The sequence below is a fragment of the Pyrus communis genome, chromosome 15, assembly GCF_963583255.1.
Source record: "Pyrus communis chromosome 15, drPyrComm1.1, whole genome shotgun sequence".
Lineage (NCBI taxonomy): Eukaryota > Viridiplantae > Streptophyta > Magnoliopsida > Rosales > Rosaceae > Pyrus > Pyrus communis.
In genome coordinates this window covers 8,996,388-9,008,674 of record NC_084817.1, presented here as the reverse complement: position 1 = coordinate 9,008,674, position 12,287 = coordinate 8,996,388, and the positions used below count along the sequence as shown (strand labels likewise).

The 12,287-nt window shown below is 37.4% G+C and overlaps 2 protein-coding genes across 2 annotated transcripts; both read right to left on the bottom strand.

The window, feature by feature from the left end:
- Positions 1-375: 375 nt before the first annotated feature.
- On the bottom strand, positions 376-3,703 carry LOC137717017 (protein FAR1-RELATED SEQUENCE 5-like). Its single transcript, XM_068456338.1, has 2 exons — positions 3,573-3,703; positions 376-1,201 (listed from the first exon to the last, which is right to left on the bottom strand). The coding sequence occupies exons 1-2, from the start codon at positions 3,701-3,703 to the stop codon at positions 376-378; spliced, it is 957 nt and encodes a 318-aa protein (XP_068312439.1).
- Positions 3,704-6,526: 2,823 nt separating this feature from the next.
- Positions 6,527-7,678, bottom strand: LOC137717759 (protein OXIDATIVE STRESS 3 LIKE 4-like). Its single transcript, XM_068457226.1, has 2 exons — positions 7,239-7,678; positions 6,527-7,097 (listed from the first exon to the last, which is right to left on the bottom strand). Exons 1-2 carry the CDS (start codon positions 7,541-7,543, stop codon positions 6,671-6,673), a joined length of 732 nt encoding a protein of 243 aa, XP_068313327.1. The 5' UTR covers positions 7,544-7,678; the 3' UTR covers positions 6,527-6,670.
- Positions 7,679-12,287: the final 4,609 nt, after the last annotated feature.

Below are 12,287 nucleotides of genomic sequence, written 5' to 3'. Positions count from 1 at the left end.
CTCTTAGAACCAGTTATTTTCCCCATCAGACCTCTCACACTACCTCCATAAGCTACTCCAAACCTCCAACTTTCATTCCAAAAGCCCGAAAGAATTCCAAATATCCCAACGAACAAACAACATCATCCAAAGAAATCTGAGGTAGATTCTTAGAACAATCAAGTGGGGTTTGTATGTGTCGCTGAGATTTCCAATTTACTCTCTCTCTTCTCATCAGATCGCAACAAAACGGAGAACCGACGAGGCTTCGAGAGGCTGCCTAAACCGCCTAGACTGCCTAAATAGCGCCTAGGCGGCCGACTAACTCTTATCCGATTTATGAACGTTTTAGCATAAATCTCAACGGCACTTCACCGCCCAGTGCCTAGGCGATTTTTATAACACTGCTCCTAACGAAGGAGCAAACATCATCACGTAGGCATTGGTGTTGAAAGTGGTGTCAAACAAAATCACATTACCAAAAAGGTCGTAACCATGTCGTGACTTAGCATTTGCCCAAAAGAAATTTTCAAGTGTTCTGCTTTCGTCAATCTCCATCTTGAAATAGAATGAATCATTTTTTTCTTTCTCATCCTCAAAATGCTTTTTCAACATTTCGGCATCATGCCCAATTAGATGGGCTTGCAATTGTTGTTCCACATTATACATATCCTTGGGGGTGCAACCAATATTTCCAATTTCCCCACTTTGCACCTCCAACAAAGCCATTTGTTTACTTGTGGAAATATTGGCCTTCCCGCATTGTTCAATCATCGCCTTCATTGTCCTCGAAACTTGACGGTGTGATCTAAATAAGTGTAACGCACTTGACATAGGGTGGTTGTGTCCTTCAATGAAAACCATTACAACAAACTTTTCACAACCACTTCCCCTATTCAACGCAAGTTTCGCCTTGCACTGAGTTCTAGCATCTCCTTTTTTTCCTTTCTTATTAGGTTTGGGATTACCATTATCCCTCTTCTTCCCTTGTTTGCAACAAACAAATTCTTTCCTTAACCAACATTCACCATCAATGGACTTTCTCCTACTATGCTCTCGAATCCCAAACCCCGCTGCAAGTGCATAGTTGTTGTAAAACCTATACCCTTCATCTAACGAATCAAACTCCATTCTCAATTTTGGTTTCAACTCTTCATCTACTCTTGGTACCACAAATTCAACCCTCCTTGCACCTAATTCATCCCCTGCATCTACATCTTCTCTGTCAACAACAATTTTGTTCTATTTCTATCTCTCCCCATCAAATTATACTTCAATGTCTACATGCAACAAAGTTACACAAGAACAACACAACTTATCACAAGCCAGCACAAAGTTTACACCTATATATCTAAAATCCACTTTCACGATTTCAACCAAATCCACTGATAACCACCAACATTATGGTTTCAAACCCCATATTTTGAAAAAAAAAACCACACTCCAATGGAAATGCATTATAACATAAGTTCTGCAATTATTCAAACACTCATCTTCAAAATTTGGGTTTCTTCTGAGGTTGTGGATGAACCAACCATGTCAACTTCAATCTAATCCAAGCATGCTTCAATATTCTATAAATTCAGCTACCACACACCCTTCAACACTTCCCTCTCTCTGCCCCTCTTCCCCGGCAGAGAAAACCCTCGTCGTCACAAATACACCCAATGAACAAATTTTTTTTTTAGGTTATGGGATTACTAGGTTGCAGTAGAAACCCAGCACCACAAATCCATTCCAAACTCCAGCTCCCTATGTCTGCCTCTCTTCCCCTCTTTTTTCCTCTTCAAAGCACGCAACAGCCAACCCCTATTTCCCACTTACCCCCTATTTCCCTCCATCAAACAAAAACACGTCAACTGAATAAAAAAAATTTAAATTTTGTAAATGCACCGGGTCACAATGACATGAGCTTGTCCATTTTCAGCCATTAGATCCTTGTATGCATGCTTCGTCCGCACCTTAGACACGCTCATAGGAAAAGAAAAGGGCCTAAACTTGATGTTTTTGAATTTGGACCAACCCAAGCTATATATCACTTTTAATAAGACGATATTCTAATAAAATTATTCTAATTTACAAGATATTTATTCCAACTTGAGTGCAAAAGAACAGACGCATTGCTCCTGACCAATTGGACTAACCCACATTTGCAACTCAACGTTACCTTTAGAAATCTAGAAATATAATGAATGTAGCATTTGAAAATACTAAACATATCACTTGTTTGATACCCTTTAATACTTCTAGTTCAGCCTGAATAGGCCTAGCTCGGTGACGAGACCTAAGCCGAGCTTAAATTTTCAAAACCTATCTCGATCACATTTACAACAAAACGACTTCAAACGAGTATGTCTTGTGACGAGGACGGCCAGACCCGTCACGATAGCTAAAAGAAACACAGCCATAAAGTAGTGGAAAACGTACTCTTGCCTCAAAACAATATGGGAACTGACTCAAGTTCTTAGCAAACTCGTTGGAAATTAGGTAGGCGAGATGTGTTCTTTCAACAAATAAAGGAAGCATATTATGTTGCTTCGCTTGCAAGAAGGAATGAGTATGACAAATTGAGTTCATCAAAATCCCCATCTTAGTGGATCGAATGAAATTACTTTTCCATCCTTCCTCCAGCAAACGATTCTAGCAACTTCCAAAGTTAGGTTTCATGGCTAATGCTTACTATTTTTAGGTTTGTTTAGTTCCATCCGTTTCTGTTTTCATGTGTTTTATTGTTTGCTCGTTTTCCTCGTTTCCATCGGCCTAACAAAATCTCCAAAAGCTTTCAATGTGCACGTGTTTTATTGTTTCTTGCTCCGATTGATGAGTCCTAGAATACATTGTCGCTTAAGTGGCTCATATTCATCTGCTAAATTCCCTTCGATTCTTAGCACACATTCAACATCTACTTTGTTTCTTGCTCAAATTGACGAGTCCTAAACTACATTAAGTAGCTCATAGGCATCCCTTAGAGCTTGTTTGGTATTCTATTTGAAAATTTTTATCATTTTTCAAAACATTTCTTAAGAACATTTCTTGAAAACAAGTTTTTTTAAGACTCAAAAACTTGTTTGGTATGCGATTTAAAAAATTTAAATCTTACAACTTAAACTGGACAAAGAGATCCAAAAAGAGAGGATCGTGGGAGAAAGAGGAGAGAGGAGGAAAGAAATTAAGACATGATTGGAGGAAAGAAAAAGAAGAGAGATAATCAGAGGAGATAGAGGAAAATGAGTGAGAGAAAGAACCGAGAGAATGAAGAGAGTGGATTGGAAGAGAGACGAGAAAGGTAAAACAAAAAAAAAAAAGAGAAGGGGAAGATAGAAAGAAGAAAAGAGAGAGCTAGATTTGGAGTGAGGGGGAAGAAGGGAGAGAAAATAAAGGAGTAAGTTTGTTTAAAAACTCTAAAATCTCACTTTTTGTTTTTTAGAAAATAAACTATATTTTTTAGTTAATCTTAAGTTCAGTTTTTGAAAATAGTCATACCAAACAAGTTTTTAAGGCCTAAAACTTGAAAATTGTTTTTGAGTTTAAAAAGTTGGATTCAAGTAGAGTACCAAACAGGCCCTCAAATTCCCTTCTATTCTTCAACACACTTCAGAGCAGTTCCACTAGACACAAAATTGCCCAGCACCCTGTCCAAAAATCGGCCCAGCACCCTGTCAATCTGCTCCAGCCCGCAAAACAGCCTGGCACCTAGCCAAAGAAAGGCAACAGACCAGCCCATTTCGGACAGACCCAGAGTCGGCCTATTTGGCTGGCGCGTGCAACACACTCGCAACTGGGCGTGAGTAGGAGACAAGGGTGCAGGCGGCGAGGCCCGCTTGTCAGCCCACTTGTGTTCACCCGGATTAGAGCTACGTGGCCCTCTTCAGTGTCATTGGATTTCCAACGGCTAGTTTTTGTAGACTGTTGGATTTCCAACGGTAAAAAACATTTAAATTTGACTTTTAAAACGGACAATCCGATCACAAATCAATGGTCCACGTTTTTTTCACCAAAAAATAAAATAAAATAAATAAAAAAAGGCCTAACGATCAAAATTTTGACCGTTGACCACGTGGCAGCGCCTTGGCTCTTGGATTTGAATATTTTTCGAATCCAACGGTTCAGATTAATTAACTCTATTAAAAATTATTAAAAATTATGAAAAAATATAGAAAAATTATTAAAAAATACATAAAATTTTTTAAAAAGTTTTTTTTTTTTTCTATAAATACCTAACCCTCATCTTCCACCTTACACCACATTTCAATATTTTCTACACTTTCTACCAAAGCTTTCATATACTTTTTGTGTGAAAAAAAATACCAAAAAGCTCATCCTTAATTTTTTTTTTTTTGTCCATATAAACCATACATCCCTATATCCATCTTCATCATTTTTTAAATCTTGAGTTTTTTTTTTTACAATGTCTTTTTCAAGGAGAGTGCATAAACAATTTGTGGAGCAACAGAAAAGATTGTTGGCACAACAAGAAGAATTGATCAATCTCGAGGAAGGTGGAGGTGGTGATGAGGCTTTCGCAATGGAGGAGGACTCAGATGATGACCATACAAGGCAGATGGCCTCACATTCCCGCAGTGTCATGGAAGTTGTGGGTCAGATAGCCAAACCCAGACATGCCGCAAACTTCGATAGAAAAAGGGAAAGACGAGGTAAAGATCTCTTGGAATATTATTTTATTCCCAACAGCGTATTCCTTGATCATGTTTGTAGACGTCATTTTAGAATGCAAAGAAGTTTGTTCAACAAAATCATGAGTGCTATTTGCAACCATGATCCATATTTTGTGCAAAAAGATGATGCTTTTCGTGTTTTAGGTCTTCTTCCAGAGCAAAAAATTACGGTTGCCTTGCGAATGCTTGCATATGGAGCATATGCAAATCAAGTGGATTAGATCGCGAGGATGAGAAAAACAATTGTTTTGGAATCTCTGATGCGGTTTTGCTCTGCAATTGAAGCCTTGTACACCAACGAGTACCTCCGGACACCCACACCAAGGGACATGCAAAGGCTTCTGAGGAAGGGTGAGATGCGAGGCTTCCCTGGCATGATTGGAAGCATCGACTGCATGCACTGGACTTGGAAAAACTGTTTTTGGTGTTCTAGGAGCTTAGAATGACCAAAACGTCCTTGCTCAATCTCTAGTGTTTGACGATTTGTTGCAAGGAAAATCGCCCAGATGCACATATGGGGTTAATGGCACTAAATATGATGGAGCGTACTACCTTGCAGACGGCATTTACCCAAGGTGGTCTACGTTTATCAAAACAGTGCCACATCCACGACTGAAAAAGAAAAACACTTCACAAAATGTCAAGAGAGGTGTAGGAAGGATGTGGAGCGTTGTTTTGGTATCCTGCAAGCTCGTTGGGCTATTGTCAGGTTTGTTGCTAGAATGTTTGATGTCGAAGCTCTTCGATCCATCATGATGACGTGTATTATTCTCCACAACATGATTGTGGAAGATGAGTATGATTATGATGTCGTCGATGAATATGAGTCAGATCCGATGAACAATTCAAGAACACGTATCTACTATGCTCATGACCGGACTAAAGATCCCGTGCAACACGAGCCGTTGGAACGGGATGGACGTTACAATGAATTGATCGTTCAGCGGTACACTGATGTGCAAGAGCCATACTGGCACATAACCCGTCAGAATGACTTGATTGAGCACCAGTGGGGATTGCAAGAATGTGAAGATAATTAAAATAAGCTTGTGGTTGAAGAATAAAGTGTATTTGAGGAGTTTATGTAATTTTATTTTAGTGTGTTTTTTTTAAGTTTATTTGATGAGTATGTAATTTTATTTTAGTTTGTTTTTTTTTTAAGTTTATTTGAAATTTTATCCAAAATTGGTTAAAAATCTTATCCGAAAATAAAACTATTTTTTTATTTATTCTTTTAAAAAATATATAAAATATTTTAAATGGGCTAGGTGGCAGCGCATTTTGTAGGGGTGGAGATCGTTTGTGCTATCGCATTTTTAGACTGGGTGCCAGCACATTTTTTTAGGGGTGAAGATGATGGGGCCTATTAATGTTCCCTTGAGTGGATAAATGCACTGGGTGCTGGTGCAAAGTCTTTAGAGGTGGAACTGCTCTTAGGGAGTTGGATTCAGCAACATATGTCAAACATTGATGTCCAGCTCGACACAATAAGAAGTTCAGTCCATTTGTTCCAAGGAAAAAAAAGGGGAAGAGTACATCTGTTTGAGTAGCTACGCTTACCATTTACTTGTATCATATCTCAAATAAAAATTGGGTTCATCAACAGATGTGAATCTCATCTTTAGTAGGGAGAGTACAAATAAGACAACTAGATAATAAGAATAGCATTTTTGATTTTGTTACTTTGTAATAGATAGGAAAGAAGATAAATGATCTGCAATGTTTTAAAGCCAATATTCCATACCATAAACTGACAAAATAATTGAATGGAGGGGCAAACATGTCCTTATACATGACATCCGATTCAGCAGATCACCATATGCTTATCCACATCCTATTAACACTAAAAATAAAGTATAAAAAAACAATTATCCGAAACACAAATGGAATCATGCTACTACAAATATATATAATACATTATATTTTTCTTCCGAGTGCCCACACACAAACAACACAAACCCCCCTCTCCAACAACCCTAAATATTAAAATTTAAAAGAAAAACTAGCACAAATTGTTACTGTTCATCATGTTCCTGCAGATCTGAGAGGCAGTAGCAACTCTTTGACTTGAAGCTCTTCAGCTTCCTGTCTAGCAGTTTATGTGGGGGCCTCCTCCTCTCCTGATCCTCCTCGTCCGACGAGGATTGCTGCGACGCGTTATCTCCGTCGCCTTGTCGGTCACGGTTCTGTTCTTCGTCATCGTCTTCGTCTCCTTCTTCGGCTAGGGCTAGCAGCGGCATGGATTTAGGGTTTGGCCAGTTGTAGAGGGAGGAGGAAGAGGAAGATTTTCTCGACCACTTGGAGGCGATCAGAACCCGCCGCCGCTTGTTGAACGGGTTGTCTCGCTTCTCCACCTCCTTCACTGAACTCACAGAGCTGCACACTTCTGACAGGCTGGCAAATGACTTTGATTTTCCTGAAAAATAGTTGGATAATCCCCTCCTGAACAAATAAAAACAAAAATAAAATTAATTAAAAAGTGATTAATTAGTTAATCAATTAATTACATGACGGATCAAAAACTGAAAATTCAATAAATTTGATCGGTTTCGGATTAAAATTTGCAGATCCGGAGGGGTTTACTTGATTGGAAGAGACTCTTCGAGTGATCCGAATGAACCCAGAGAACCTAATCCTCCTCCACTTCCTCCGCCGCCATTAAACTTGCTCTGCACCTCGTCGCCGTCGTCACCTTTGAAATCTTCCTCTTCCTCGCTGTCATCCGGAACTCCGATCGATGACGAGCTGTCCGACGAGGCCTCCTCCGCCACCGCGGCCCCTCGGTCCTGATTCAGGTACAGGGCGGCTCGGTGGCGGCTGTCCTGCGTCTGCGCAGGGCCGTAGGACGATACGTCGACGGAGAAGGTCGGGCCCACCAGGACATCCATTCGAGGCTGGACTAGATTAAGATGGTGCGCAAAAAACCGAACCTGGGGGAGTTTCTTCAAGTCGGCGATCGGTGAAATTACGGAATTACCCTTCACCGATGCGTCGGCGTCGTCGTTTGAGCTTCCAGATAACGGGGTTTGTAGTCATCAATTGAAAGGAGGAAGGCGGAGAGTCATAAGATCGAGGGGGTGCGCGCAGGTTAAAGGAAGGGGTGGAGGATAAGAGAGGAGAAAAAGCGGTTCAGAAAGAGGGAGCAAAGGTGGAGAGGTATATATATAGACAACAGTGAGTCGCATGAGTTTTGAAGGGGGGAGGGGAAAAGGCTAACGTACGCCGCCGGCGAAACAGGGACGCATGATGAGCACGCGCTTTGACAAGTTCGTGATTACGTGGCGAAGACAGTAACCAGAAAAATCCACTTCCGAAAACTCTTATCCTGTTTAGTGTTGTGTGTAGTTGTTTTGCTTCCTTTTCTTCTGTCAAAGCAATTTCTCCGCACACTTCCTGTGCTTTTCTAAGAACATAAAATCTGTATATAAGTGTACAAATATTTTATTTTTGGTATTTTATTTATTTTTTAGTGGTCAAAACAAATCATTAATCGTCTACCGGCCTACCGTTATTTAATAAATAAACGAATCATATTTTTATGTAGACGTTGAAAATTTTACTAATTAGATGTTTAAACGATTTTTAATTTGGTTGATGTTTTTCAAAATTGAACTTTAAAGACTGAACCTAGAAATCCAATGGATTTAATAATTCAAAAAGATTGTTGGATGAAAAGGTGAATCGAGAAGATATAATAACATCCAACTAGAGAGTTGTTAGCGAGCGAAAATGTTTAGATCATTTCTAAAAGAGATGTTAAATTCAAAACATCAAATTTCAATTTTGATGGCTGACTTGGCAATTTGATATATTGTCAATATTTTCTTTCAACTCGATATGTCAAATTTTTATTACTTGATCTCTGTTTTTTAAACAAAAATAATAAAAAATGTGTAGTTACTGGCTTAAAATAATATTAAAAATACTTAAATATGCTCGCATTTAATGTAAGACAAGTTGATTGCCTTTGAAAATAACAAAAAAACTTATTTGACGCTATTGCTTCATGGACGCAATTTTGACGTCTGAAGCTTAATTTTCATTTCCATTTCAGTTTTGATATTTCGGTTGGAGTAAATAGTACGTCATTTGTTACTGTTATATATTTATGTAATATTTTTTGCGGTCTTATATATTTGTGCTAATTACCAATTATCTTATTTCCGTTATTCCATTATTATGTAGAAAAAGTATCTCTCTGGGTATCTCTTTGTGATAACGCATTTTTAATTGTATCATCAATTTTAAAATCTTAGCAAAGAATTGGTACCAATATCAAGAAAATTATCTTATCAGTCCCAGTATTTTAAGTATTTTCCTTCTAATTTGTGATTGCCATTGCAAGTCAGAATATCATGATTGTACACAAAATATTCTCCTTAATTAACGACCTTCTTGTCTAAGAACAAAATCCGCATAAGAACATTTTCAAATTATTCGATTAATTCAACTCACAAGTACAATTTTGGTCATTTGCGATACTATTGCATGTCATTCCTTCGTGCAACTCAATAGTATTATTTGTCTTTTTTCATACGAGCAATATAACTATTTTAACTTACATTAGAATGAGGAAGAATGTTTGGAAAGTTTTATAAAAAAAATTAAAAAGTGGTGTCACAGTCTCAACCAATATATTAAAAGGAAAACTAATGAAAATGGCTTGAAAAGTTTTAGTTTTAATAAAAAACCATGTTATAAGTTTTGTTTAATAATTAGTACAAAGCCCATATTAAAGTAGTTCAACTAAAAATGGCTCAACTATAATAAATTATGATTTGTCGATTTTACCCCTAACTTTTTTAGGTTGAGTTACAGATTTTTGTTGTTAATGGAGTTCATCGTTGTTTTACAGACCTTCTTATTTTTCTTTGAAACAAAAATATAGATTCTCACGCTATATTTGAAATGTGATCGTCGTTATTATTCATAGTGTATTCGAGATACTGTTTTTCAATTTTTCTTCATCAGTGGAGTTCATCGTTTGTTTCTCCAGAAAATAAATTTGAGATATGCATGCTATTCAATAATAATGACGAATCTCTGTTTTTGGACTGTAAAAATAAATTGTCTTTAGATTTCAAGTAATACTATTTCTGAAATCTAAGTCATTGTTTCTGGAACCTAAGTTACTTTACTTCTTGAATCTAAGTCACCGTTTCTGGATCCAAATGAAATAGACACACTGTTTCTTAGATGTAAGCTAGAAAACAAATAGTGAAATTCACTGTATTTGGATTCAAATCAAATTAAGCAACTTGTTTCTTAAATATAATCAACTGATGCATGAAAGAAAAGAAACAATCAAAGGTTAAAATATAGACTGTTTCTGGATTCCAAGTCATTGTTTCTGAAATTTAAGTCACTGTTTTTGGATTTTGGTTGTTTTCTTTCTAGATACAGTGTTTATTTGTGCCAGACAAAACAAACATTGTATCTGATTTTTTTTTTTTCCAGAAACAGTGTTATGTTTTGGGTTCTCCAGAAACAACTTTATATTTTGATTCTTTTTTTTTTTCAAACACTTTTTCACCAGTTTCTGCCATTAAACTTCTTTGAATTTGTGTTCGGCGGCTTTGTTCCGATGAATGCTTCATTTTTCAACTTTGATTTGAACTTTGATTTGGTTGTTTTTGAAATGGAGGAATATGATTTGGTTGTTTTTGCCACGCCGGCACGAGCCATGGTCACGTTAATTCTCAAGCCCATAAAATCAATCCACACTTGATAGTTAATTCCATAGTTGAGCTTCAACTCGTTGAAATCTTGATCAAGTCTGCCACTCCAATACCCAGTGGTGTTCGAAGCATTAGACATAAGAGAGTTGATGTCCAAACCAACATGGTTGTCATTAGGATCCTAGAACTCTTGGTTTTCAAAGACATCAAACTCGACAACAAAGATGTTGTTGTTGGGGTCGCTGTTGTTGGAGAAGTTGAAAAAACCCAAGTGTTGTGCAAAGCTTGCACCGCTTAAGCCAAAGAAGGGTGAGAAGAGGATGCCCTTTTGGTTAAATAACATTTTGTGATGGTTTTTGGTTAAATATTTGTTGGCCCAAGCCCTTTTCATTAAAGCTCCCATTAAAAGGAAAAGTTCTTACGTGAGGTATGTAGATGTAGTAGCAAAGAGCATTTCTACTATACATACATTCAAGGCGAGTTTTAATCCTCTTTCTACTCTAACCACCCATGTGAGTTTGTAAGCCTAATGAAAAATAATATTAATGTACTAAGATTATGACAAAAAAGAAAATGAACATAAATTTTGTCAGTTGGCTAAAATATAGTGCATAATTGATGCTCCAATCGAAAACAAATAAGTGGGGCAATGTCGGTACGACTGAATATACGGTAGAAAGGCCAATTCCTACCCTACGACACCAAAAAAAAAAAAATGGGCCGAACTTCTGCCGGCCTGCTTCCATAAAACAATATCGTGGCAACGTAGACCTAAGTGGTCATACTAGATCCTTGGGAACCATCACAAGTACAGCCTGCCTATATTTCATATCCCTTTATATACAAGTCGAATCCTCTTCTTTTCTCGTGAATAAGAATAGTTTATATCATCTACAAACAAAAAGAAAAAATTCGCGGTAAGAATGATATTAAATGAGTGTTTTTCATTTTTATTGTGAAACTATGTGGTGTTCTTTTGGTGTGTGTGACTTCTTGGTTACGTTTTACATGCTTATTCTATGTACTTCTTGACGGTTTCTTGATAAATTCTTACTACCTAAAAAAAAAAAATAGTGTTTTTTTTAAGTGAGAAATGATGTGTTTTACTAACAAAATAAGACATTTCTTTAAGTACTATCTTTCATTAGTAGAAGAACATACATTTTTTTAGTACGATAATAACGTTAGTGTGTTAAATAGTTAGTTGTTCAAAGGAGAAGAATTGGTGGGATCAAACCTACATCAGGGTGTATAGGCATTTATAAAATAACAAACATTTACAAATACATATTCATGAAAATGCAATCAATAAGAGCACGGCATAAGGGACGAAATTTTTATACATACATACATGGAGTTACAACTACAAAAAACGAAGAAAAAAAAAAGAAAGGAAAAGAAATGAGCTTTCACAAAGTTTTGTCGTGTGAAACCTCAGTACTTGGCAGAACCCTCGAAGGGGGAGGCATTGGAGACTGATCATGTGGAGCCTCAGTACTTGGTGAAACTCCAGAAATAAAAGGCACCACAAGTTGATTATTTGAGGACTTGGTAGAATTCTAGACGGCGGAGGCAATGGGTGCCTTCGGAATGGAGACACAAACCTCTAATGGTCACCTTGAATTCAACTTTCAAATTCCTGCAGTTGGTCGAGCCTTTTTTTCATGCTTGTTGAGTAATTATTTGCAATTATGTGCAACTCTCTATTCTCATGCTTCAGCCTTCTAATCTTTTGTCTAAGGCTTGCCACCTCAGCCATTAATGATTCAACTTGGCGAGTTCGAGTAAGTAGACGTTGGCCCATATTGGATATAGAGCTTGCACATTGAATACTGAAAGCCATAGAGTCTTGAACAACCAGTCATCAGACCGTCTTCTACATATCATAGCCTGGGTATTTATCAGGGATTTCAAATCATCCAGTGGGATATTCTTTACAAGACTAAGATGCACA